Source organism: Microtus pennsylvanicus, chromosome 12 (genome assembly GCF_037038515.1).
Source record: "Microtus pennsylvanicus isolate mMicPen1 chromosome 12, mMicPen1.hap1, whole genome shotgun sequence".
Classification (NCBI taxonomy): Eukaryota; Metazoa; Chordata; class Mammalia; order Rodentia; family Cricetidae; genus Microtus; species Microtus pennsylvanicus.
Window position 1 is genome coordinate 28,695,912 of NC_134590.1, and position 27,343 is coordinate 28,723,254.

General features: G+C 45.2%; 3 protein-coding genes across 3 annotated transcripts in view; 2 read left to right on the forward strand and 1 right to left on the reverse strand.

Moving 5' to 3' along the window:
• Positions 1-9,032, reverse strand: part of Spata18 (spermatogenesis associated 18) — a 34,163-nt gene extending 25,131 nt beyond the window's left edge. The window contains exons 1-4 of the mRNA XM_075943408.1: positions 8,695-9,032; positions 1,765-1,870; positions 1,540-1,655; positions 231-340 (exon numbers count right to left, since the gene is read on the reverse strand). Of these exons, the coding sequence (XP_075799523.1) occupies positions 231-340; positions 1,540-1,655; positions 1,765-1,870; positions 8,695-8,781 (419 nt within the window). The 5' untranslated portion in view covers positions 8,782-9,032. The remainder of the gene's footprint in view (positions 1-230; positions 341-1,539; positions 1,656-1,764; positions 1,871-8,694) is intronic.
• A 4,442-nt stretch (positions 9,033-13,474) lies between these two features.
• Positions 13,475-24,513, forward strand: Sgcb (sarcoglycan beta). Its single transcript, XM_075943074.1, has 6 exons — positions 13,475-13,557; positions 16,786-16,995; positions 18,022-18,207; positions 18,801-18,992; positions 19,268-19,399; positions 21,924-24,513. Exons 1-6 carry the CDS (start codon positions 13,519-13,521, stop codon positions 22,125-22,127), a joined length of 963 nt encoding a protein of 320 aa, XP_075799189.1. The 5' UTR covers positions 13,475-13,518; the 3' UTR covers positions 22,128-24,513.
• Positions 24,514-27,235: 2,722 nt separating this feature from the next.
• Positions 27,236-27,343, forward strand: part of Lrrc66 (leucine rich repeat containing 66) — a 38,188-nt gene continuing 38,080 nt past the window's right edge. The window contains 1 exon segment of the mRNA XM_075943075.1: positions 27,236-27,291. The gene's annotated coding sequence lies outside the window, so the exon portion shown is untranslated.

The window sequence follows — 27,343 nt, forward strand, 5'->3', positions numbered from 1 at the left end:
GAATGCAGATGCCCAGGCCCCAGCTCAGTCATAAGTTCCCACACACATTCTACTCCCTCCATCTCCCCCTTCCTCCCTTACACACACACACACACACACACACACACACACACACACTTACTTGCAAATCCCTACATTTTACATGACCCATTATTCTCTTTTCAAACTTAAAAAGTAATTAATTCTAAAATAATTCTGTTTGAAAAAAAGATAACTTGCATTCCTCTTACTCGTCTTGAACCTGGTTTTGTTGACTGTCGGGGCTGGAGTCAAAGTCTAATTGCTCTTGGTCCTGATCCTGAAAGCTAGCTTCTCTCGATTTGTCTCTAAAATACGTGTCCTGGAAAGAAAGAAAAAAAAGTAGTGTGGACATGGACACATGATGAAAACACTGCACTTAGCAAAAGAAGCTGCATTCATTGGTGTGAACTTCTCCAGCAGGAACCCTCAGCAGCTGCTCTGGAGGGGACACAAGGCAGGCTCGGAGAGAGGTGGCAGTTTGTGGATCAGTGTAGGGATGAGTTTTGTGTGTTTGTTCCTGGTTCAAAACTCATCTGCTGTGGGCTTCACTATATATACATTACAACTCGATTTTAAGTGTAGACTTTAAAACATCATCCTACGTCACCTCTACTCCCAGAATAAAAAGACCGCCTAACCCAGAATAATAGCCACAGACAGTAAAATTCTAGCCAGTGTTTGTCCTCAAAAAGTACTAGTGACGACTGTCACCTTAGGTAAAGAGAAATCTTACCAGGTGCCAGGCTTGCTACAAACCTGTTTGTTTTTGTATCACTACCATGCTTTAGAAACCAGGATGGCAACATTAAGTTGGCAAACTTATTGTCCCCGTGTGGCCAGTACGTAAAAGAAGACATCAAAGTCTACAACTCCCCGGGGTTTCTGTCCAGTTTGGTTCTCACCTAAGCAGAAACTGTTCAACTACTGGTTCCTGCTCAGAACAGCCCACTCTAACTACGTTTCTCTGTAGCTTTGGGGAACTCCGTCCATTTTTATAAGTCTTTGCAAAGCCATTCAAACATCTGGAAGTAAAATTACTGGCTGCCGTTGTATATAATATGGCTACACCGTGTTCCTCAAGAGTATGTGGATTGAAAGTTTGGGCCCTGGCGTTTCCAGGTGACAGGTAGGGTGTGATGGGAGAAGCCATCAGAACATGGAAAACCGGGAGTTCTCACGAGACCCGGGCTAGTTCTCAAGAGAGTTATTATGAATGAGCAAGCCTGGCCCCTCCCCATGTCCTGGCTCCCAGGGATGTGCTCACTCCCTTCAGGACATACGCCCACCAACATATTGCTGTCTCCTGCAGGAGTTTGTTGTGGCAACAGAAAACATGATGGGACTGCTGTCTTAATTTTGGTATGCGTCATGCTTGCGCTCTGGATTCCAACTATCTAGAAAGTTCCACTGCCCGTGGAAGTCACCAGTGCCAGGCCTACGTAAGAACACTGTTTGCTCACTTTTCCAAACTTGAAAGTTCCAGTTTTATGCTGCCGCATCATCCTTGTGCATCCTTACCTGTCCGATGGAGACCCTGTTTTCCATAAGTTTTCCCATGTTTACAGAGCTGAAAGATGTCTCCAGCAAAGGCAAAAGGCGACTCTTGATCGTTGCCACACCCTCATTATGTCCTCCTAAGAGAATGGACATGGCAGATCAGCCGGAGGACGTGGACACACACACACATTCGCACAAACAAAAAAGGAGAGGGTTTAAGGGTGGGGAGGCAGAAATTGCTCTCACCTTCTTGGGCTGTCAATGTGAGGATCCCGAAGAGCTGCGCCTGCACTTTGGCCACTTGTTCGATGAGTCCAATGCAGTAATTTAGGTTTTCGTCACAGGAGTTTGTCTGTAAAGTCAAACAGAAGACATCTGTACAGTTCCTTGTTTCTGGAACTGGCTGCAGATAGACGTCACTGTGTAATCCAGGGGCTACCAGGCTCTCTGCCCAAGATCTATTCCTCTGAACACACAGCTGGCATTTGGCGACTCTGTGATTGAACTCAGTTCTATACACCATGACTGGGCCTGGCAGGAAAAAAAAAATCTCTTGAGCAATCCTGTTTCTAGATTTCCAGATCTACCAGGTAAATGCAGAGGAAGCATTCCCTCCTGTGGAAGAGGGGAAGTGTGAACCCACAAGACCCCCAAAGCTATTGACTTGATTAACGAGAAGTGCCTGAGGAAGTTGTTTGTGGGTGTTTAACCCTCTGAGGTTTGAGGAATTACTTTCATAGCAATGATTCGACTCAGAATCCTGAAAGTTAAAAAAAAAAATCCCTTGTGAACCTAAGAGACTCTCTACACCCCACTGCACATTGTCTCCTCATTCATCTGCTTTATCATATTGGACATAACATTCAGCTCTTGATATTATATGTGCCAAGTCTACAACTCCTTTAACAGCAGACGGTATTATGCTGGGTGCAGGATGCTATGGGGGAGCAAGACAAAAGGAGGCCCATGGCCACTAGCGGATGACGGCAGGGAGTGTAAGGGGCATCAAGTCCACTGAAAAGCTGCTGTCTTGAAAAATCGGGGAAGGGTTCTAAAGTCTGAGAAGAAATTAAGTCAACTAGGTAGTTTGTGGGAAAGAGATGGCCGTACTGAATGTGGAACCCTTTCAGTGATGAGAATGGAAGGTCATGTAGGCCTCTTGGTTATTATTCTGTTTTGGTCTTTATTTAATGTTCATAGCTAGACCTTGAAGTGATTCCAACTTCAAGGGTGGGTATATGAACAAACAATAAACCCATGACTGTAAATTACATAGATGTTGGTTACCCAACATCTGGGCCTATTTCCTATCTCAAACTGTGGGAATACAAAGTGTTCAGAGAAAGAATCTAAACAAACTACCCAGCCCTTCGATAAACAAAAGGCAGCTGTGAGGTGCTGTGCAGGAGTGAGGGCCCAGGAATCAGGAAGCTCTGGATTCAAATCCTACTCTCCACCAGCAAGATGAATTCTTTTAGGAAAGTATGTAAATGAGATACTGTGTCCTCGGATTTAGGAAGGAGTTGACTTTGTGTGCTAACTCAGCACAGATCCTCAATGAGAAGTGTGTCTGTGGTTTCCCACCACCTGCTTCAATGCCTTGTCTGCTGCCCAAAGGAGCATTTGTGTACACAACACAAATATTCACCGGGATATCCCAAGACAAGTCACAACATGCCCAGCTCCCCACACAAAGCACTGCTTAAGATGGCTTGAGTTACAATAGGATCACATTATTCAATTAGCCCTATCATCTGAGAAGCAGAGAAAAGATGGGAATCGAATGTACCCTGTGCAGAGCAGAGTCTTCAGATTCATTTATTCATAAGTCCCAGACTTCCTATGCCCCCCATGCCAAAGTTACTTTTAAATGAAACGTGTTGCCTGCAGTGGGTGAGCTCAGCAGCTGGGGGGAGAGGATGGAGAATGAGGAAGCAAACAGTCTATAAATGATCATCCCAGGCTATACCAAGTGTTCTGTGCGAGAAGTAAGCTAGAGGCTAAACAAAACAGGCCCTGGGGAGGAGGAAAAGAGAGCCAGGGAGGGGAGGAGAAGGGGAAAGAAGGGAAGGGGAAGGGACAGTGGGCTGCCTTTCCTATGGGAAAGGAAAGTCAGGCCATTCGAAGAAAGGACGGTTGAGTTGGGTTTCTCACAACCTCAGCATGTGAGACATGCGTGCTTCACACCACAACACTACCAAAACCAGGTAGAATCCGGACTGCTAAAGAGAGACAGGAATGGGGGTGTGGCTTTGGATGGGAGAGTGGAAACCTACAGAGATGAGATCACAGTAATGATACAGGATGGGCAGAGGGCTCAGGGACCATCTTGTGTCTCAAGTGGACTGAGGAAGAAAAGATAACTAGTAAAGAGCAAAATGATGGCAAAAAAGAAAGGAAGGAAGAAAGGAAGGAAGGAAGGAAGGAAGGAAGGAAGGAAGGAAGGAAGGAAGGAAGAAGGACCAAGAAGGCAAAGAGGAGGGCAGCTCCAAGAAAGTAAGAACAGATCTCTATGATACCACAGTGTGTTTATACTCTCAGCCACTCTTTAGCTGCCTGACAGTCAGGCTGGCGTCACAGAACTATGGTTATATGACATTTCTGTTACTAACAGCCATGTACAAGACAGTGGTTTGATAGCATCATCCAGCTTGGGTAAGTACACACTATGATACTCACACAACCCCAGAATTGCCCAGGGATGTCTTTCTCAACAGAGAGACCCATTATCAACTGATACACAGCCATGCTTCTGGCAAAAGGATGATGGACAAGATATCTTAAATATGTCATTTAAGAGCAGTACAAGTTTGCTTCCTTCCCCTGTAGCTCTTCCAGAGGGCATGCTCGGACACCAGCCGTGCTCTCTCGAGGGGAACTGAACCAGAGATGAAGAGCTGCCCTGTGACTTTTCAAGAGAAAAGTATCCTTCCCATTGAGACTCTGAGATTCGTGTGTTTGTTTGTTCCTGAAGCTTGAACTGGTAGTAAAGAGAAAAAGAAAAGCATAAAGTTCTTTCTAAGTTTACTGCTTAGATTGTGCCATGAAGAACGTGTTAGTTTGTTGACTGAGTGGTTACAGTGGTCAGGGAGTCTGTTTGAACACACCATGGCAACCCTGACAGACCTCTCTTTCAACCACAAATGCTATTCTAAACCAAACAGAAGACACGCCTCAGTAAGATCTCCTTTTCGTATGCTGATGTTGAATACCATGTTTTCAACTATTAGTGAACACATCCTTAATGGAAGAGAATAACAATAGAGCTCTTGCCCTCCGTCTCATATATTAAATAACTGATCTTTCTGGGGACTGGGGGTCCACTGAGAGAATCCTTGCCTGTCGTGCACAAATCCCTGATTCTATTCCTATTCAGTTTCACATGTAAACTGGGCATGATGGCTCACACATGTAATCCCAGTACATGAGAGGTGAAAGCAGGAAGATTAGGAATTCAAGTTCGTCTCTAGCTACGGAATCAAGTTTGAAGCCAGCCTGGGCTACAGGAGATCCTTTTTGTTAGAAAGAATAAAAAACAAAGTTTCTGAATTGTGATGTCCTACTATCTATCACCTTACTTTAAAAGCAATTGCATGTCTGTAATCTCAGCACTCAGGAGGCAGAGGGATTTCAAGTTAGAGGCTAACCCTGCCTATATATAGCAAGACCCTGACTCAAAGTAGATGTCATCTATCCTATCTTGAGGATAGACTATAAAGGATAGCATATTTGCCGTTTGCTGCTATAATTATCAAGCACATGCCTTTAGAACCAAGCTAAGGTCATCTAACTCAAGTTAACTCCCTAGTCCACAGGACTTGGAGGGGAAATGGAGTATCCCAGAGGAAGGAGGGATCCAGTCCAGGGCTGGATCTGAAGGCGGTGTAACATAAGGTGTTACAACTCCAAGGAGTAATTGTCATCAGAATTCAGCTCTGCTTATAAAGGGATCCTTGCCTTTTACAGAACTGACCAATACAACTATAGAGTTGTTGCCCCGTAAATTTCCGGTATTTAAACAGTACCCTCTCACAGGAGCCTTAAGGGGCATTCTTGGTGTCTTTCATCTTGTCTGCTAAATATGCCAGGTTCATTTATTCATAAATTCTCTTGCTTCAAGTATCACTTAACCCCAAACCTTTCTAGAGATTGCACTTTCCCCATCACAAGACAACTAGAGCAACCAGTGTGGAGTCCAATCCCAAGTGGTCCTCTTCCTGTATTGTGCTTTCAGAGTCTCCCTCTGGGCCCTCAAGCAAAGGCTGAACTGCCCCCCCCGCCCCCCAGTGGCTCTTTGACACCTGCCCCAACTCTCCAACTGCTCAGCCTCTTCTTCCCAGCCCCCACCAGTTCCCTCGGGCTTCCCTACTCCTTGCACACGTTCTTTCTCTTCTACGGAGGGAGGCTTGTCTTTAAGGCACGACTCCATTAGGGATGGCGAGACAGCTCAGCAGCAGAGAGCACTGGCTGCTCTCTGAGGACCCTGGTTCAGTTCTCAGCACTCATGGGGCGAGATCCGCACAACCATCAGTAACTGGTTTCAGAGGACCCGGTGCCCTCTTCTGTTCTCTGCCAGGACTGCACAAGCGGTGCACAGGCCAAACACTCAGACACAGAAAACAAACTTTTTAAATTAAAAATGTGTAGCTCCCACTCCCAGCACCAAGCACAGACAGGCACACAACATGCTCTTTTAAAGATGCCTTGCAAAAATTCTTGTCAGGCCCCCCTGATTTGTTGGCCAGTAACCATTTGCTGGCTGAGTTCAGTTTTTGCCTTGGCTCCTAGCTGAACAAAGATGGTGAGCACCTTCTGAAAGTCACGTGTTCAGACCAAGCTGTCCTTTAAAGGTACCTGAGAGGATCACATTAAGCTCAGTAGCACCCGCTTGGCAAAGAGAGGCAGGGCTGTTAGCTGTCTCAGCTGTCGGCTTTAGTGTTTGTTTCTTTGGGGGACTGTTGGGAAACATTCTTTTCCTGGAGAATGTTGTAAGCACTGTTACATTGCGTATGGGTAGGAGCTGCAAACATGTCACAGCACACATGTGGAAGTCAGAAGACAACTCGTGGGAGTCGAGCTTCTCCTTCCATCATGTGGGTCCTGCGGATGGAACTCAGGACAAGGCATGGCAGCAGGTGACCCTACCTAAAGAAACATCTCATCAGCCCTAAAAAAGATTGTGTCCAGATCAACAGGGAGTAGTTTCTTTCACGACCCAGAAGACTGCTAGGTGCTTTAAGATTAAACATAAACCAACACACACACACACACACACACACATCATAATATTGGCTTTTCAAGACAGGGTTTCTCTGTGCAACAGCTCTGGCTGTCCTGGAACTCACTCTGTAGACTTGACTGGCTGCAAACTCACAGAGATCCACCTGCCTCTGCCTCTCAAGTACTGGGATTAAAAAGGCTTTAGGGCATAGACTGATATTTCTAAAGACCATCAGCTGTGTTTGGAAACTGAGGCAGCGCTACCTGTGGGTAGTATTGCGCTCACACATACTCTGCACAAGCTTCATCAAGAGATGAATTAACCTCTAATACAGACTTTATCACCCTCCCCCGCACACAGTCTAAAACATAGCAATTGGTTTTGTTTTGTGTTTTCAGACCATAGTTGACTGTAGGTAACTGAAATTGAGGACGATGAACACATGGATAAAAAGAAGCCAAGGCACAGTACACGGTGAAGTCCGTCTTACAGGGTAGCTACCAGGCTGTGGGTTCAAGTGCAGCACCGCCTACACTAAGGTGGAGAGGAGGAGGAAAGGGGGGAAAAGAGGGAAATAAAAGAAAAGCTAAATGGGTATTAGCACAAAAAAAATCATTAATTGGAAGAAAATTGAAATTATGTGTTGTGTTTAGGATTAATATAAACCATTTATTTTGTTTTAAAGTAAATTTCCACCAGGGGGCTTTAATTGGAAAGGATTATTCATGACGTTTTTAAAATTTTTAATTCTAACTAAGCCAAATCAGTCATCAAAATCAGGCTTCCAAAGCAAATACAATTTACAGGGTTTTTTTTTTTTTCCGTAAATGTAGTTTCCTACAGCTAGTATTTTAACTAGAGTTTGCTGCAGTGAATATTCATCTTAAGGTTTAATTCAAAATTTCTTGCTACTAACAAAACCACTTTGGGGATTACAAGTACCTGCTTAGCAACTGACCCAAATCCAAACTACACATAACAACATATGGGATGGATTCAGGTGTAAATTCAAAAACCAAGCTGGTCTAGATTTTAAAAATCTGAGATCCACAAAGCAACGTTACATATTATTGTAATAATAAGAACTATTATTACTAGTCAATTATTATTTAATAATAATTAAAACCCCAACTATGGAGCAGATTGAGGTGCTGAAACCCAGAGAGGCTGGCAAACATTACTTGGCTAATTGTAGCCACATTCAGACCTAGAAGTCAGGCCAATGTCTGTCGTCCCAGCTCACACCTCTCCCTGCTGACTCTAGGAAAAGCCCAGAGCCGCCTGCCTATTCAAGGTACTTTCATGGAATGTGAGGCAAATTCAGCATGCAGCTGTTGGAGCCAGGGTGGAGTGGGATTAGTGAAAATTGGAGTGTGCTTCTGGGGGTGGCAGAATGCTGGTGACATGCCTTGGCAACACCTCCTGGAAGTCGCCCTGGTACCTTTCTGCCATGTTGCCAGCACGCAAAAGGCGCAACTTTTACAAATGTCCCCTTTACTATAATAATAGTTCCCGGGTGTAGGTTTAGAAACGTTCGCTCTATTAGGATACTGGATGTCCTGAAAACTGAGAACCTCACAGAAAGGAAACCCCGCAGGGAGTGGAAAGGGTACAGGAGAAAATAATTCCAAAGCAGGCAGAGAGAATGGGCGGGGGGCGGGGGAGGGAAAGGGGAACTGGCAGCCCGACTTGTTCCTTCTGTTGCTAGGGCCTCCGGCGTCCACGGTTACCGAACACAGGCCAATGCTCTGCGGCCGCCTGGAGTCATCCCTCCCCAGGTGAAGGGTTCCCATAGACGTAGGACTTCCTTCTTTGATCTAAGTAGGAGTCTGAGATGCCTGTTAGGGTATCAAGAGCGGCGACTTTGTGAAGTGACCTCCTGGACGTCAGCCCCGATCGAGGCTGTGCGGGGAAACTAGGCAGTGAGAGCCCTGGGGTGTCCCGCCCGGACTCACGTTGTAGTCCTGCACCCAGAAGGAGACTCTATCCTGCAGCCCTCGAAAAGAGTCGCTTTTGGCCAGCTTCCTCACGTTGTCCGCCATCGCGCGCGCTTTTCCGCGCCTCCGACTCCGGGAGATCGAGTGGTAGAAGGGACGAGGGGGTGGCCTGGGTAGGACGGTGGGGTGTTGTGGCCGCAAGGGTGTTATTTTCTGCGCAGGCTCAGAACGCGGCTGGAGTGTCCATCCTCCCCCTCGGGTCGGACCTGGCAGGGTTCGGGAAACCGAGGGGGGAGGCGCTCTGAGCCGCAGGCGCCACGCCTCATCCACTGGCCGGCCCGCTGTTCAAGCTTCCCAGCCGCCGCCCGCGGGCCAGGCCATAAATACCCCGTCCATTATTAAACAAACCTTGACGTGGCGGCCGGCTGCCAGGGACCCGCGGCTAGCGTCGGAGCAACGCCCCGCCCCCCACCCAGCTCACTCCCAGCCCGGGGACTTCGGAGAGCTGCCAAGACCGCAGCTAGGGCAACAGTGTGCGACCCGCTGGGGGGATGTCCAGACCCCTGGGGGGCTGCTGCCCGACCCTGCGCTGGGCCTAGACCTGCCAGGAGGATAGGGGACCGCAGGACACCTAGCCGGAAGCTACACCCGATTCTGGGTGACAGTGTGTGCCCAGGAAAGCAAGTTAACTCCGTGGGAAATTTTAGTAGACTTCCTTGGCCCTTCCTTTGCTTTCACCTCTCAAGCATTTAATTCTCCGTTTGCCTATGTGAAACTGTGACTGAAATATCCGTTTTTACTACTTACATCTTTGGCTTTGTCTCTCGACCCACTCGGTGGGGCTAAGTCCATAGACTTGTACTCCATACAGTGACACACGCAGCTACACAGTGAGATCTTTGCCCTAACTGTCAAGTCTTCCTCAGTATGAACAAGTGCAATCCCTTTGCCGACCTGTGTTCTGTGTGGACACTCGGGTCCCTCGGTGTACCATGCCACTCTTTTGCGGTGGGGTTGGTGGTGTCAGGATCTGTAGTTCTGTTCAAAGAAAACCTAGCTTTTGCTCCGCTTGCACGAAATTGCTTTGAAAACGGAGTTTCCGCAGTGGTAAGATTTCCCAGTCGGTGAGGTGTTTGTCATGTAATCGCGAGGACCTGGGTTTAGATCTCCAGTACACACATTTAAAACAACCAGGGAGGGGGTCTCTGAGAGAGGCGACTCCTGGGACTACCGGCCAATTGGTCTGACTAATCACTGAACTCTGGGTTCAGGGAGAGACCCTGGCTCAAAAAATAAGGTGAAGAGATCCAAACAACACCTACACACACACACACACACACAGAGAGAGAGAGAGAGAGAGAGAGAGAGAGAGAGAGAGAGAGAGAGAGAGGGAATTTACTGGTGGTATGACAAGACACTTTGTCCTAAGTGCCAAGGCACTTCCTTGTCCATTTAGTCGACATCTCCTTACCCCTTATGCTTTCTTCCACGTAAATAAAAAAAACAAAAATTTTCGCTGAAGGAAAAATCAACTGGTTCCGATGGAAGCTGAAGGTAGGTTCCTCCTCTAGGAAACAAGAAAGTCAAGCTTTCATGTGAAGTGTCAATACAGTACCAGTATGCCAGTATGTGGTCTCTCTGGGCAGACCAGAATTATTTCCCCTCATGCCCAGTTTGCTTAAGGTAAAAAAAAACAAAAAACAAAAAAAAACCTACAAGGATTGTAATCTACCGAAATTTTATTACTATGAAACCTAAATAAATATTTAATAAATTTAATAAAAATTAAATTTAAATACAGAATAAATAAGAAAAATAAGAGAAAAATTGTATTGACCCAAATACCCCCCTAATTCCAACCAAGGTTTCTGATATACTTACTTCATCATAGAAGGGATCCCTGTCATCAAATTTTTCAGCACCACTAGCTCCATGAAATGGCAAATACACGATACTGTGGCCATGGCCATCGAAGGGGAGGGGTGTTCAGCACACAGACACTGCAGAGAGGAGCAAGGGATGTTCAGCCTTGACAGATAGCCTTCATCCTCTCAGAAGAATGGCGTGGTACGGCAGGAAGGTGGTGCCTAGGATGGGTGATATGGAAATGGAGCTTTCTCACATTTAACAGCATTTACTGGGTTTTGATGATGACCCACCCATCCACCTTAAGGATAAGTTGGAGTCAGACTGGTTTCCTGCTCTCTGAGATCTCACGATCTGCAAGAGACAGACAACGGTAGCTCAGTGTGTAAAACACTAATTAGATAACTATACAACTAGGGACACAGTGATTCCCAGTCTTTGTGGAAGAAAGTGACCTTTAGAACCAGCTCTGTAAGGATGGAGGAGTCTACCAGACACAGGAGAGTGAATGCAGAGAAATGAAAGCTACCAGGGTAAGAAATGCGGAGTCTGCTGTGACTACAGAGTCAGAGTCAAGCTGAGCAGAGTCGTGGGTTTGGCTCTGATGCGCCTTTTATAACAAGAGATTGTTTATTTCACAGGCGGTGGGAAGGCAGGCTACAAACAGAATTGTAATTGGATCTCTTCTTATACACCACGTGGCAGGTTCTATAGGAGCTGGAACGGGACTAAGGAAGAGCTCTTAGGAAGCACAGACGATGGGAATGTGGGCCTCATCTGGAGTATTGTATAGTGAGAGTTAAAGTAAATCTATGTCAGAGATACTTGTCATTGTTTTATTCAGTGAAAAAGACCAGTATTCAGTCATCAGAGCTATTTGGATTTATTGTGTATTTCATTCCTAACATGATCAGGACTTGGAGTAACATGTAATGACATACTGCACCCAGTTTGTAAGGAGCACACAGTCTACTTAGGAGAGAACTATGTTAACAGCAAAATAACTTAAATAGAAAGGGGTGTCATGGTGAACTGGTATAATGTCAGTTAGAACAAAACTGCTGGGAGAATTAGGGACATTGCCAAGCATGTAGCATCCTCCAAATGTTTCAGGGGAAAAAAGCCTCAGAATAATAGCATTAGACATGCTCACATTATACTTCTGGTTGAATGAATGAATTGGTTCTCTTTTTCAAACGACAAATGGGGGGGTGGAGCGACAGCTCCAATATTAACATCTTTTGGCTGCTCTTGTAGAGGACCTGAGTTCAGCTTCCTGTACCCATAATTATGGTGGTTCATAATTGCCACTCCAGTCTCAGGGTCTAACACCCTATTCTGCCCCCCCCCCAGGACCAGGCATGCAGGGAGTGCACATCTGTATCTGCAGGCAAAACAGACAAACACATAAAATATCAGCTCTTAAGAACAGCCACAACAAGTCAAATTGGCCACAAGAATAAGTGGGTGTCCTGTTAGCAATGAGGAATCCAAGGAAAGCAGATCTTCAGACAGCCAAGGGGCATCTGACTTCAGGAAAATGTATTATCAAAGCACCTATGTGAAGATAGGTTAGGAAAAAGGTGGGCTCCTTATCTTAAAACTCGGAACATCGGGCAGCTCTGGAAGACTTTTAGTAAGCTTCATTATTGTGTGTGATTGAGACATAGGCCTTCAACACTGCAGACTAAAACCCTACACAAGATTAGAAACAGAGGACTCATCCTACTGACTGTAGCCTCCAAAGGCTCCAAAGAGACATTTGATGGGTTCTTGGGGACACAAAGGAGAACGTCTTTCGGTGAAAAAGGAAAAGACCTTTTGAGCACAGTAAAAGGAGAAGCATGGGAACCCAGGACCAGTCAAAAGCCCTGTTGTCAAAGTTGATTCATGGGACGAGAGCCGAACTATTACGAAGGTACTACTAATTCCCAACCCTGTGCGTTGTATTTATAGTCTTCCTGCCTAAAATGCAGGCATGCTATGGAGATGGAGCCAGGTGGTATAAGCAGTTGGGGAAGAAGGGATGAGCAGGCAAATGACCACACAGGCGTAGCCCAAGTTAGACATGAGAAGGAAAAAAGGTTAAAAGATATTTGTTAGGTGACAGCGTCTATTTAAACTCCACACTCATCAGAAGTAGACAGAGCAGCGAATGGACTGGCTACAAAAGCAAAATGACTAAGGTCCCGGGGAAAAGAAGCTGAGTGGAGCATTCCCCTTGGGGCGGGGGTAGGGGGTGGGGGGTTAGGGTGGGGCATGGTACTTTCTAGAAGCTATTCATGACCTGAGGAACAGTTCTTGGACGTTGGACGCTGCTCAATCTACTGTTTTCCTTTTGACTTAAGGGATTGTTAGAGCAGAGAACAACCAGTGTGTACCTGTTCCCTGCACCTCCGAATGTCTTCCAGGTGCTCACTGTGTGTCAAATAGGTCCCTAAGGACCTAATTATGGTCATCACGTCTCCAACATTGTATTGGCAGACAACCTGCCCCTAATGCCTCAAAGAAAGAGTGCCAGACTTGACCACAGTCTTCCCGGAGTCTTCCTAGTTTGAATTAACTGCCTAACTTCTGTCCCCTTGGTCTGCACCCAAACCTCGCCCGCGAGTACTCTCACTGACACCTCTTGCCCTCTCAAGCCGTCACAACATGGTACAGCATTCCACAATGATGGTACAGCATTCCACAATGGAAAGTGTGTGGAAGGGAAAGACATGTTTTGGACTTTGAGGGTGTCCTTTCCAAGGAATTTGAGGACGCCCCAGAGTGCGTACCATCCCTGCCACACCCGTCCAACCCTTGCAGCTCACTGTCGCGAGGGACCCGCCTCCGCGGATCTGAGCCAACCCAGGACTCCTTGGCCCACTCCGGATTTCTCTCGGGGGCGTGGCAGGGGCGCGGTGGGGCGTGGTCACCGGGGGTGTGAGCCCCACCCCCGTGCCAGAGCGCAAGCGCGGGCTGCAGCGGGTCAAGATGGCGGCGGCGGCGGCTGCTGCGGCGGCGACTGAGCAGGTCTGTGAGCCTGCTGAGGCCGAGGGCTTGGGGAGTGGGATGGCCGGGTCGTCCCCACGGAGGGCGGGGACGAGGGCCCGAGGGCCGGGCTGGGGCGGCGAGGCGGGGTGGCAGGGCGGGACGGGGCGGGGCGGGGCGGCGGGAGCTGTCCGCAGCCAAGATGCTGGCCAAGGCCGGGCGGGAACCTGGACAGCAGCTCCGGGCCGGTGAGAGCAGTTGTCCCTCGGCGGGAGTGACAGTCACTGGCCTGCGCAGCCTGCGTCTGGACCTCTCTCTCCACACCCTGCAACCGTGCGGATAAAAATAACGTCTACTGAGGCCGGGAGACTGCAGCCAAGTCGTGGTCAGCTGTTGCCTGGTGTGGATCGGGGCCAGGTCTTGTTTCTGCCATGCCCGATGTGCACACAGCCCAGATTTCCCCTCCCACTTTGCTTTCTCGGTGATTCAGTAACCGACATAAAACTGACCCGTGTCCAGTGGGTTTAGGATTACTTTTAAGAAATGCATTATCAAATATTTTCTGGTCCTCGTTGGAAGCCTAGAATAGTTTAGAAGGCGTCCCCTCAAATAGCAAGATGTACTTTATTTTAGCATTTGCATACGTGTATGTGTGTGAGATGTGTGAATGCATGCACATGCATGTAGTTGCCAGAGTCACATTATAATCAAAACAATTTTTGTAGTCACTTCTTTACTGTTGTTTCCCTTTAAAATAACCAGTTAGATAGCTTCTCTTTAAAAGTCCCATTCTTCAACATCATTGAATTTTTTAAAAAGTGAGTTGAGTTGCCAATACTTAGTTGACTTTGGGGAATTTTTTCTTAGGTGGCTAACATTTTAGAGACCTGTTAGGTATATGTTCCCGGAGGACTCATCTAAGGGGTAGAAAAAAATAGACATGAAATCTTTTCTAGTGCCTAAAAGTCAAACGGCCAAACATCGAACAAGTCAGCTGTTTGCCAGGCAAGAGCAGAGTCACAACAGAATGCCAAGGGGCAAGCGAAGCTGAAAGGGGACAACGTGAACTGCTGGGACTGAAGCCATTCCCAGCTTTTCCTAGTTTACACCGTAGCTAAATCATCCTCGGAGGTAGCCGAGGCTGTTGTTCTGCACATGTGTCTTGATGTTCTGAGGGTCTGTGCCGACCATTAAAAGGCTACAGTCATCTGCTCATGTGGCTGCCCTAACCAGAGCAGGACTGTCTGGTGGGAGCTAGGGAGAAACACGCCTTGGGCTTAGTGACCTGCTGTCCTCGACTTTATATATTTGAACAGAAAGACTTGCTTCTGTGCTCGGGGTCCCACCTGTTCTGTTTGGAAGGCATGGTAGACGCCTTTGTGTTAGTCACCAGGTCCTGGTAGTTCTGCCACTTTAAGCTTCACTTTCCAGAACCAAGGAAATGTGCTGGCCTCTTCTCCAGCTCCTCTCGTTCAGCCCTTCTCATCTGGGACATAGTTTCTTGTCCATGCAAATGTCTTCAGTAGGGGCTGGCAAGGTGGCGTGGTGGATAAAGGTGCTGGCCATGGGGCCTGGCAACTTAAGTTCCCGAGTTCAATCCTCAGAACCCACATGGTGAAATAAGAGGACCAGTTCCCAAAAGTTGTCCTCTGATCTACACACACACACACACACACACACACACACACACAATAAAAGAATAAAGAAATGCAAAAGAAGAGGAAGAGGAAGATTGGAGGAGTGGAAGGGGGAGAAGGAAGATGAGGAGGGAGAGGGAAGAGGAGTCCACCAGCGGCTGCAGCGGCAGCAGCGCAGCGCCTCAGTAGTTCCGCACCGCCCCCAGGATAAAGCCCACCTTCTGTACAGCGGTGCTTGTGTTGTTTACCGCATCTCTCACTTCATTTTCCCCTCATTCATGTATCTATCCCTCCTCGGTTTAGTCCCTCATTCCCTCAGACCTCCTTTCCTACATAGTCTGAAAGAGTCTGCTTACCTCTGTCAAGTGTTATTTAACCTTGAGTGTGCAGAAATGTGCATCTTTTGTGCTCAGCAACTGCCCGTGAGTCCCGAACACTCAAGTCTCCACCCTGCTAAGAGCTGTCTCCGCCTGCCCCTGCTTTCCACCTCTCTACTCGAGTCTCCACCCTGCTAAGAGCTGTCTCCGCCTGCCCCTGCTTTCCACCTCTCTTCTCCCAACATTGCCGATCTGACCCATCTGTTCCTCCCATTTTCCCAACAACTCCAAAGTGTCCCAACTGCCCCATTTGAACTCTGAAGCACATATTGTCTATACTACTGATTTTGGCACCCGGACATACAGAGTGTGTGTCATATAACACACAATGCAGGTCTGTAATACCTAAGATAAGGATCATGTCTTCCTATCTTATGCTCCTACTTATCGTGATAGTGTTTAAGCATACAGTTCTTAGTATGTGCCTCCTGCAATGTGAACTGCCTCAGAACTCTGAAAAAATATGAGAACTGGGCAGTGCCCATTTCTGCTACTTCTTCTGTATGTGTATCACATGATTGCTTAATGTCACTTAGCTGTGGTCAAGCTCAGAAGTTCTCAAGTTTTCTGATCCTAGATTATATTTGTGCTCTTAAATACCTGTTGATATTTACCATATTAGAAATTAAAACTGAGAAATTGTGAAAGCATAGGAATGCCCAAGCAAACATTTCATTAACTCTTAGAACAATCACACTATCATAAATGGTCACGTAGCCTCCGGAAACACCATTATTCATTCAAAAGAGTGGCAGAGTAAAAAATATTATTATTACTTTTAAAATGTGTCTGACATTTCAGACCTTGAAGAGAGTTCAGTGGGCACTCATGCAACTGCCCCCGAACATTTTGAAAACTGCTGGTCTAGAATAATGTAGGTTTTAATTGGTTGAGTTATAAGTAGCAATCTGTGTCAATCATTCCAAATTGTTTTCACATAAATGAAAAATATGTAAGTAAAAGTTTATTAAGTCTTAGTAAAATTAAGAATACCCACTGCAGTATGTGCACATGCCATCTCTGCCCAGAAACAGGCTGTGCCTACATTGACAGTAGGATGACGGAAAGCAGAGGGAGCGTGGCCTATGTGATAGCAGCCTTGACATCTACAGTCCGACCCTGCTTGTAGTGTTCGTGGAACATCTGTCCACAGCCAGTTCAGCTTTCTTTAATTGTGAGTTTGAATTCAATAAATACAGCAACAGAGAATGTAGCTGTTCCGTTCTCCCTTGTTTTTCTTTTCTTTTTTTTTTTAGCAAAGTTCCAATGGGCCAGTGAAGAAATCCATGCGGGAGAAGGCTGTGGAGCGAAGGAATGTCAACAAAGAGCACAACAGCAACTTTAAAGCTGGCTATATTCCTATCGATGAAGATCGTCTCCATAAAACAGGGTTGAGAGGGAGAAAGGGCAACTTAGCCATCTGTGTGATTATCCTCCTCTTTATCCTGGCTGTCATCAATCTACTCGTGAGTATGTGGGGAAGAGTATTGCCTCTTAAGTTACCTTGGGGCAGGAAAATCTCTATGAGTTCAAGGCCAGCCTGGTCTACACAGTGAGTTCTAGGATAGCCAGGGCTAAAGAGTGAAATGCTGTTGCAGAAGAGAGAGAGAGGGAGAGAGACAGAGAGAGAGAGAGAGACAGAGACAGAGAGAGAGAGGAGAGAGAAGAGAGAAGAGAGGAGTAGGGGGAGAAAGAAGGAAGGAAGGAATGGAGGGAGGGAAAGAGAGGGAGAGAGAATAAGAACAGAAAGAAGGAAAAGAGAAGCTGGGCGGTGGTGGTGCATGCTTTTAATCCCAGCACTCGGGAGGCAGAGGCAGGCGGATCTCTGTGAGTTCGAGACCAGCCTGGTCTACAAGAGCTAGTTCCAGGACAGGCTCCAAAACCACAGAGAAACCCTGTCTCAAAAAAAAAATTCTCTAGAAAAACTGAAACCATTTTGGTTTCAGTGTGATATATTTTAAGAGAGAGGGTAGCAGAAGCAGAGAAGCAGACAGACAGATCATGCTATCGCTATATCCAGTTTTAAGAAAACTGCAAATAAAGAAAAGATTCAAAACTTCCTAGAGAGGAGAAAAGCATGTTGTGTAGGATGAATCAAAAGCAAATTGGCTCTGGACATCTTGTGAGCATTAGAAACAGCAAGGTAATAAAGTCTTTGTCTTAAGAGGTCAGAAACATGGCTAACCAGATCATCCCACAAATGTGAGGAATTATACAGGCAGTGTCTTACCATACACATGCACCAAACAGCTACTGGGCTGCCAATAGAAAGCTCTAAAGCAAGTATTTCCAAGGTGGAGATACAGGAAGCTGGGCATCTCACATGGGAGAAAGCAGGAGAGGAAAGGAAAGTTCCCAGTTCCATCACATGGGCAGCCTAGAGACTGGCTGTTCTCGATGGAACGAAAAGGCCAGGTCCAGGAAAATAAACTAGAAGAGAAAAACAGAACTGATGTCATCTGAGCAGCTCAGTAAACGGGTCTCTCTTTCAGATTACCCTTGTCATCTGGGCTGTGATTCGCATCGGGCCAAATGGCTGTGACAGCATGGAGTTCCATGAAAGCGGTCTGCTGCGGTTCAAGCAAGTGTCTGACATGGGTGTCATCCGCCCGCTTTATAAGAGCACGGTGGGAGGAAGGAGGAATGAAAATCTGGTCATCACTGGCAACAACCAGCCAGTAAGTTTCCCCACTAAGGAAGTGTGTGGATGGGAGAGAGGTGTAGGCAGCATTCCTCATGAAAACCTACAGTTGAGTACTGGAAAATACTGTCTTCTTGTTAAAATGATGTATTATATGTACAAGCATATCCACGTTTATAAATACCCAATGGCCAATAACATTTAGCTGTATAATTTCACTATGGGTTTGACCTTCCCAGGTCAGAAGGTCCAGGTTCCTGGCATCGGGAAGAGAAATGCTGCTCAGTGGCACACGAGGCCCAGTGGCTGCTAAAACACAGGCTTTAAACTGAATGAACCTCAGAGGTGTTTCCTCACCTCCGCACTGGCCATCTGGGGCCCAAGCCCTGTTCCTATGACCTGTGTTTTTGTACAGTGGGTCTTATAACAGCAAAGGAAGGCACACTTTTTAATTTTATCCTTCATTTTAAAGTTAGTTATATATTAGCCAGTCTTAGGACAGGTGCAGTTAAAAGAGTTTAAAGTCTGGCTCTTACTGTCATTTTTGTTTTGTAGTGTTCTAAAATAATAGTCTTCATGAACTTTGTGCATTCTTTGAAAAGATACTCACAATAAAGCATTTTTCTGAAGATTGTTTTTCAGCAAGGGACGACCACACTGAGTGTAGAAAAGAACAGAACGTCTGTCACCAGTGACATTGGAATGCAATTTTTTGACCCAAGGACACAAAATGTCTTATTCAGCACGGACTATGAGAATCACGAGTTCCAGCTGCCAAGCGGAGTGAAAAGTCTGAACGTTCAGAAAGCGTCTACCGAAAGGGTATGGCTATTCTTTGAGCATTGCTAGCAGGGAATTTGCCTGCAGCTACTCTTTGAGGGAGGGTATAGGCTGCCTGCGAACACAGCCTCCAGACATCCAAGGGATGCGTCTAGCCCTGCCCTTAGCCTGCAGGAGCACTAGTAAGTCCTCTCCTTATGTTAACTCCCACAATTATAAAACTGCCCTTTATAGCCCATCTAGAACTTCTACTTCTCTGTGACAACAATTCTCACTTTAACTGACAAACTCTTTTCAGCATGTGTTTTCATCTTTAGATTACCAGCAATGCTACCAGTGATTTAAATATCAAAGTTGACGGGCGTGCAATTGTGCGTGGCAATGAAGGCGTGTTCATCATGGGCAAAACCATTGAATTTCACATGGGGGGCAATGTGGAGTTAAAGGCTGTGAGTATTGTTTGTGTATGAATTTAAGAAATTATTTTGGAATAGTTTATAATTACATGTAGAATAATATGTAATTGTAGCATGAATAATAAAAACCCAGAGTCAGATTTTGGAGTTTAACCTGAAGGTCAGAAAAGCAAAACAGCCATCCACTGGCTCTTATCCTCTACCTCTGTCCGAAAGGTGATCCTGCCTCCAGGAATCTCAGACTGGGACTGTGTGTGAGAGCTGTCTCCTCCCATCTTAGACCCCTTTCTGTTGCTGAGATTAAAAGCATGCTCCACTACTGCCCGGTTTCTATGTCAACTCGTGTGGCTTCTGGCATTAAAGGTGTGTGTCACCACTGTCTCGTCTGTAAGGCTGACCAGTGGGGCTGTTTTACTCTCTGATCTTCAGGCAAACATTATTTATTAAAATACAAACGAAATATCACACATACAATTACTGAAAATTATTTTTGTCATGATGAGATGTTTCAAATGGATTATAAAATGAAAGAAGGTTATAAGTAATTTGTAAAATATTTTCTTTCAGAATATGTGCATGTTTATAAAATCTGAACGGATGTGGAAAATGTTAGCAATATTTAGCTAACAGTGATAGAATAACAGATGATTTCATTTTTACTTCTGCTTGTTTGTATTTTTTATATTATTTTAAAGGGCAGTTGACACTAAAGGTCGGAGGAGTGAGGTCTGAGCCCTTTGTATCCAGAACATGCCTAAGTTTCTGAATCTTTCATCTGCCCACCAGAAAATGCTAACACTATTCTGCCTTGTCCATGTGACAAATCTTAAAATTGTCTGAAGTAGTCGTACATACTAGTTTCTAGTATTGAAAAGATATTTAGCTTTGTAAGTCAGTTGATATCAATAGCTAGATTTAAAGTATATAAGCTAATCATTAGCAATAATTTTGTCAAACTACCTTTTACATTTTATTTTTAATGAGCATATAATATACATATTTATGGGGTATATTGTATGTTTTTATTCATGTACACATGATCAGACTGGGGAATTAACATACACATCATCTCAGACATCTGCCACCTCTCAGATTAAGAGCATTCAGAATGGTCTCTCCTAATTGTTTTTACCTCTAAAACACTGTTAACTTAGTCACCCTATGTTACAATGTATTGTGAACACTGTTACAGTTTCAAGAAAGTACACTTAAATGACCACAAGATGGCAGCATGGAAACAAAATTTGAAACGGATCCTTTACAACTTGGAACTTTATTTCAGAATAATCTATGCAGATATGCCAAAACAAAATAAACTCAGAACTATGAAATGGTCTGTTCCAAGCATTTCAGACAAAAGCTGCCATTCGGTCTGTATATAGCAGGACCCCTTCCCGCTGTTTTACTGCCACTCCCATTGATTTCAGCCCCTCCCTAAAGTGACGACTTCCATGCTTACATGGATGGCACTCTCTATCCATCCATGGATGGCAACACTAGTCCAAATCACGTCCCTCGCAGTGTGACTGATGGGGACAGTCTTGGGTAATTTTCACTTTCTGACTCCAGAGATTCTTTTTTTAAGTTACTAATGTTGATATGGGGGGGGTTCTCTTATAGGAAACTAATTTTAGTTAATAGAAATTCAATTAAAGATTAAAACTATGTAATTTATTAGATCAGAATTCCAAACGCCAGTTACCTAGGATAGGTCTGGCACACGGCAGCATTTAGTAACTATGCGTTAATGCGAGGGAAGGGAAGAAGGGAGCCGGGAGAGAAGTAGAAACTTACTGGTCCCTAAAGGAAAGGGTCTTGAGAGGCTGAGATGGCTAATTGGTGAAGTGCTTCCAAACTGTCACGTGGACCTGCATTCAGAACCCAAATAAGACGGCAGTGGCATGTGCCCATAATCCTATTCTCAGGATGTAGAGGCCGCTGGATCAGACAGCCTAGCCTACTTGCTGAGTTCCAGTTTCAGTGAGGGAAAGACCTCACCACATCAAGTATGAGAGCCGTTTACAAAGACACATGTTCAACCTCTGACCTCCATATGCGCGCTTGCACACACACACACACACACACACACACACAGTCTTAAGAGCCTACAGTATAAAATGACTCTGTAGCTACGAGTTAAAAGAAGCCTTCAGTTTCTTTGGAATTCTGATCTAATAAATTACATAGTTTTAATCTTTAATTGAATTTCTATTAACTAAAATTAGTTTCCTATAAGAGAACCCCCCCCCCCATATCAACATTAGTAACTTAAAAAAAGAATCTCTGGAGTCAGAAAGTGAAAATTACCCAAGACTGTCCCCATCAGTCACACTGCGAGGGACGTGATTTGGACTAGTGTTGGCATATCTGTTGACTCACAATCACTCTTGAATCCTCGGTGTGGTTTGGCTTTGCGATGGCCACGGTTGTTTCGATCGTGACTTTACCCTCCCGCCGCCTCCCTTCCCTTTGATATTTCACAAGTTTTGTCTAGTTTGATAACTTTCGTCTGTGTCCATTTTGTGGAGGTAGCTGAACCATATTCCCGTCCTCCTAGGAAAACAGCATTATCCTCAATGGAAGCGTGATGGTCAGCCCAACACGCATGCCCAGTTCCTCCAGCGGGGACGCGTCGGGGAGTGGCGACTGGGTGCGCTACAAGCTCTGCATGTGTGCAGACGGCACGCTCTTCAAGGTGCAAGTGACAGGCCACAACATGGGCTGCCAGGTGGCAGACAACCCTTGTGGGAACACTCATTAGAAGATCCACCCCAGGGTCAGTGTGTTCGGATCTCAACTTGATCTGTTCTTCTTAAGAATGCATGTGAACCATGTTTGTACAGTTTGCGATGACCTGTGATTATTGACTGGGGAGCACCGCTGTGTGTATTACGTACTCTCCGTATTTAAGGGACTTTTGAGTGCCTAAATTCTAATACGCTTTATTAAGTTGCACTGATACAAAAGTGACAGTTCTTTAAAATAATTATGAAAAATTAATAAAATCAAAAGTAATCTTGGAAGTATTTTAACATCTTTTGACTAAAGGACAAAGGACTGAAGGGATAAGATTGTAAGTAAGCCTTTGGTTATTTTTATTGGGGGGAAAGATGTTTGGAGGGCACAACATCACTGTCTGTGCTCTGTCTTTTTAGCTTTTAAGGGGGAAGGCACAGGTTTTTGCATTAACCCAAAGCCACATTTTCACAAACAAGTCACAGAAGAACCTTCCATATATGAGCTGGTAAGAAACTGTGTAGCTTTGCACTACAGAAAATACTCTGTGGTGGAATGCTTACTTGAAATAATGATACGTGTAAGTAGCCGCGCTGTGTAAACATCAGACCCAATCCCAGTTCTCACTTGTATGTGGGGACAGTAGCTGTCATCGCTGGGCCTCTTCTTCCCCAGTACTGTCCTGGGCATTGTGTGTGTGATCTCCAGGTCTCACTGCACCTCTCTCAGTAAGTGCTTCAGTTCCAGCTTCACCCATCAAGAGAGCGAAACTCAGAGAAGTTGTGGAACCTGCCCCACACCACATAGGAAAGAATGGACTCGGGATTGGAAGTCAAGTACAATGCTGAACTAGATGAACTTGATTCCAAATGTGTTCCTGCCTTTTATACTCTACACTGAATGTTCAATTATTTAAAACTCTCAGAAGATGGGAAAAGCCTAATTCCTATTTACCTAATAGGTAAAAATCAAACGTGTGTGCTATTCTAGTTAAAATACTAACCTATTAGCAAAACATGACCAATCACTGTCAGATTTTTAATTATCTTGAGCCAATTCCAAATTGTGTTTCAATGGACAGATCTGCTTGGTCTGCCTGCCATATGGGAGCACCTGCATGAGTTACAGAGAGGTCAGCCCCAGGAGAGCTGAGTGGAAAGCAGGGAGGCTAGGCCTCAACAGGCCCTGCTGCCCCATGCATTTCCCCCACTGTCCCACACCAGCCTCGTCCTTAGAGACTCGTGTGCAGTAGGACAAGGGTGCTGCAGGGGAGATGGTGCGGGTGCTTTATCTCTGCTCCTCAACTCTCTGTCTCGTTTTAGCTTTTACAGCCCTCAAGGCAGTTGGTTCTTAATGTGGTTTATACTTGGTCTGAAAGGAATTTCTGGTATTACCAAGATACATGGGATGAGGACCCAGAGTACATAGCTGTAAAGTAGACAGCAGGGAGATATGATGGACCTAGCTACACAGGCTGACCCTTGCATTCTGTCATGGTCACTTAGAATATAAGAAAATCAATATAGAAAACAGTGTGTGTTCAATATTGTCACAGTTTTGTCAAGTGGAAAAACTGAATACCTTATAGATTGTGAACTCAGGCTGGGGTAAGAACTGACTTGAGACCTGACACTGAGTGCAGGTTTTAGATGTAAAGGAAGAGAGTGGTTTATACCTCTGGATACATTCAAGTATTGTTTAATAACTAAAAAATGCTCAGAAAAATCATGTTTGGAATTCTCACTTTCATGCTAAGTTGTGCATTTGTTATGTATTCTCTTTGCATTTGTTTTGAGAATTTCTTTAAATAAATATTTTTACTAAAACCACAGAACACTATATTACTAAGTATTATTTACTAAATACAATTCATGAAAAAATGTATTTTTGCATTTCCTTGAGAAACACTTGTATTTCGATATGTCTCCATTGAGCTCTTTGCTGTGAGAGGGCATCCTGGTGTTCTGTGGAATACACTGCAGGTGCACCCACACTCACCTGGAAGCTCTGCCGAGGAGCCAAGCAAGATCAAGTCCTCTTGGTGCACAGCGAAGCCACGCTGCTCACGCTGGCCGCCAGGCGGCGCTGCCTGCTCATCTGTTCATTTCTTCTGTTTGAACTGACTACACGGAGAGGACGTGCTGCAGCGGCCTCGCGAGAAGTAGATGCAAGAAGAAAACGGACAAACATTTATTTAAGTAAGGACAATGTTTTAGAGGTGGTTATCAACGCGAAGAGGCAGAAGAAATAAACATAAGGTTCCTTAGAGACTGTCCAGTGAACAGAGAGGAAAATACACAACCCAAAGCAGGACCTGGCGGCCATCTTCTGCAATCCTTTAAAATATACTGTATTGGCAATCTTTTTGCATTGTAACAGAAGCAAAATAAACCTCGTGTGATCGTTTTTAATGATGGAAGAGTTTCTACCTGGTTTTGATGAGTGTTTTTAAGGGGTTAGAATGGTGGCATTAAACTTGAAGAGGAGACCACTGAAGGGCTGGTCACTGGGGTCTTTTGAAAGATGTAAGAGGGCCAAAGGTTACAAGCCCTGCCACACCAAAAATAACCCTATACTGTGTTTCAGAGTGATGGCCTCTGTTTACAGCACACTTCCGTGAACTTTGGTGTCAGTTTCTTAATGACTTTATTAAGGAGCTTCTATTTCAGCACAACACAGAGTCTAAATCTCAGAGACCTGTTTATGTGGCCGCTCTGGAGTCAGAAACCTGCGCGTTTCCAGTTTAGACAGTCTCATCTTCTATGCCTTCCGAGAGGTTTCCCCCCAGTGGACCAAGGCGAGAGCCAGGAGATGAAAGGGTGGGGGCTGGTAGCAGAGCTGGGGAACATGGGCGGAGCCTCAAGGGACAGATCTGAAATCCCCACCTGGCTGGATCAGCTGGAGACAGAGCAGTTAGAGGCCGCCTGAGGATCCTGAGGTAGGCCTGGCGCAGAGTCCTGTCCTCCTCAGGTCTCGTTCCCTGGAGAGCCTCACTATTTGATTCCCTTTTCCCACTTCCTTACAGAAGAGTCCATCTCTTCTCTAGTTTGTCCTGTCGCCTTCTCTGTCTCTCTCTGGTGTGCGCATGCCCCAGTCATTTCTAACTGCTTCCTCATACTTCGACTTGAATCAGCCTAGATAAAGACTTACAGTCTCAATTACAGAGTCAATTACCTGTACTTTCCCGGCAGTTCTCACTGTTTCCTTTTGGGGCAGGGGTTGCTTTTGATTTTGTTTTTGCCTCACGCATAGACACTTGTATGTATTATAAATAATGTTCCTTAACATTAATCCTTTTCCTTTCTTTTTTTTTGTGTTTTTGTTTTTGTTTTTTTGAGACAGAATTTTTCTCTGTAACAGTCCAGGTTGTCCTGGAACTCGCTCTGTAGACCAGGCTGGCCTTGAACTCACAGAGATCTGCCTGCCCCTGCCTCCTGAGTGCTGGGATTAAAGGCATGCACCACCATCACCCTTTGGAAATAAAATTATTCTAGTCTTCCTTTTTTCAATGTGAATCTATTCATACATCAATCTCTTTACCTTGAAAAGGGCCAGACTATAAAAATCTTTCACTTTCATTCCCTCTAAAAAAAAAAAAAAAACGTGTTTTTCAACCCCATCATTTTCTTTGCTATTACAAAAGAATGTGTATATTTATGATAAATTTATTTTTTGCTAATATTACTTTAGGTTAGCACCCAATTGTGTGCATAATGGTGGCAGCTTTAATGTTGAAACACATATCACTATGACTAGAAAAGTGAGCTTGGTTTCTGGTATTGCATAAAGGGTATATTATAAATTACTCCTTACTCTAGGGCACCTTTGCAGTTTTTGTGCCTAAATTTAGATGCCCTCTGAGATATGGGAGAATTGACCTCCTGTGAAATAGACGTTTAGAAGTTACAGCGAGAATGCCCTTCGTTCTGTGCACGTTCATGCTCAGAGCGCAGCCCAGTGACGGGCTCCAGAACACTAAACCTGCGAAACATGGGTGGGGGAGATCCTTGCCCTCTTTTTGCTTTTCATATGAAAGGCACAAAGCAGAGCGCTAACACTGTGTGATGGCATCAATACCATCCGATGGGATGGTACTGAGTGCGTTCACTCAATATTCGCTGAAAGCAAAGACAAAATCTTGGCTAACTCAAGAAAAAGAGGTTCGGACCAGAGGAATTGAGATGAGACTTAAAAGTGCAAAGATGCAGACCACAGAGGGCATTGGCACTGATCATGGATTAAAGGAGGAGAGGAAAGTCATTGAGTGTGAGGCAGACACACATATCCCCTGCCTGGGCCACATCTTGAAGTTACCCCACACAAATCTGTCAGACTTAGGGCACCAGGCTAGCTAGATTATGGAAAGTTCTGAATGCCAACCTTGGGGATTTTGACTATAGGCAATTAAAGGAACATTTCAAAATTTCGAAGAAAAAAATCACAAGGGAAATAGCATTTTTGGAAAGATAATCCTCTGGAGTTATCTACAGAGTGTGTGTGTGTGTGTGTGTGTGTGTGTGTGTGTGTGTGTGTGTGTGTGTGTGTGGCGGGGATTGGGAGTCGGGGGACCCTGGGGCAGGAAGCTCAGCAAAGTTATTCCAGGACTTCCGATGAGACCAGAAAGGAATGGGTGATATGTTGCCGAGAAAGGGTTGTTATTTGTACTCTGGTTTTGTCTTCAAGGAGTTTAGCTCAAAACAAATCTCTAGAATCCATTTGCCCACCCGTTGCAGCCACTTTTCTAGGTATATTCAGCCTGTGCAAATTGTTTCAGAACGTACAGATGTTCCTCAAGACTGACATGAAAAAGGCTTGACATTCCAATATTTTATGACATCTTCCTGGCTTGGGCGAGAGGACATCCTTTTCTTACCATTTTTATTTATTTTGTGTATATTTAAAAGGATTTCAGAATGATGTAAAAAGTAGTAAACGCTGTAAAGATAAAGCTTATGGTTCTAGTCAGAAAGGACACGAGCGTCCGTCCCGCGAGTTGTACTTTCTGTTTCTACGAGGTTTGCTCTGTGGTGTAGCTGTGTGCCGTTCATGTCATAAACCACATGACGATGTTGGAGATAAACATAAGAGACTTTGCCCCATGCTGGTGACAAGCGACAGAGCAGAGAAGTTGGACTCACTCACTAGGAAGTGGACTACAGGCGGGAGGATCCTGGGAAGGCAGTGGAGAAGTGAGGCTTTGGTAAATGTCTATTCTGTGAATACCAGTGGGGGATTTTTCCA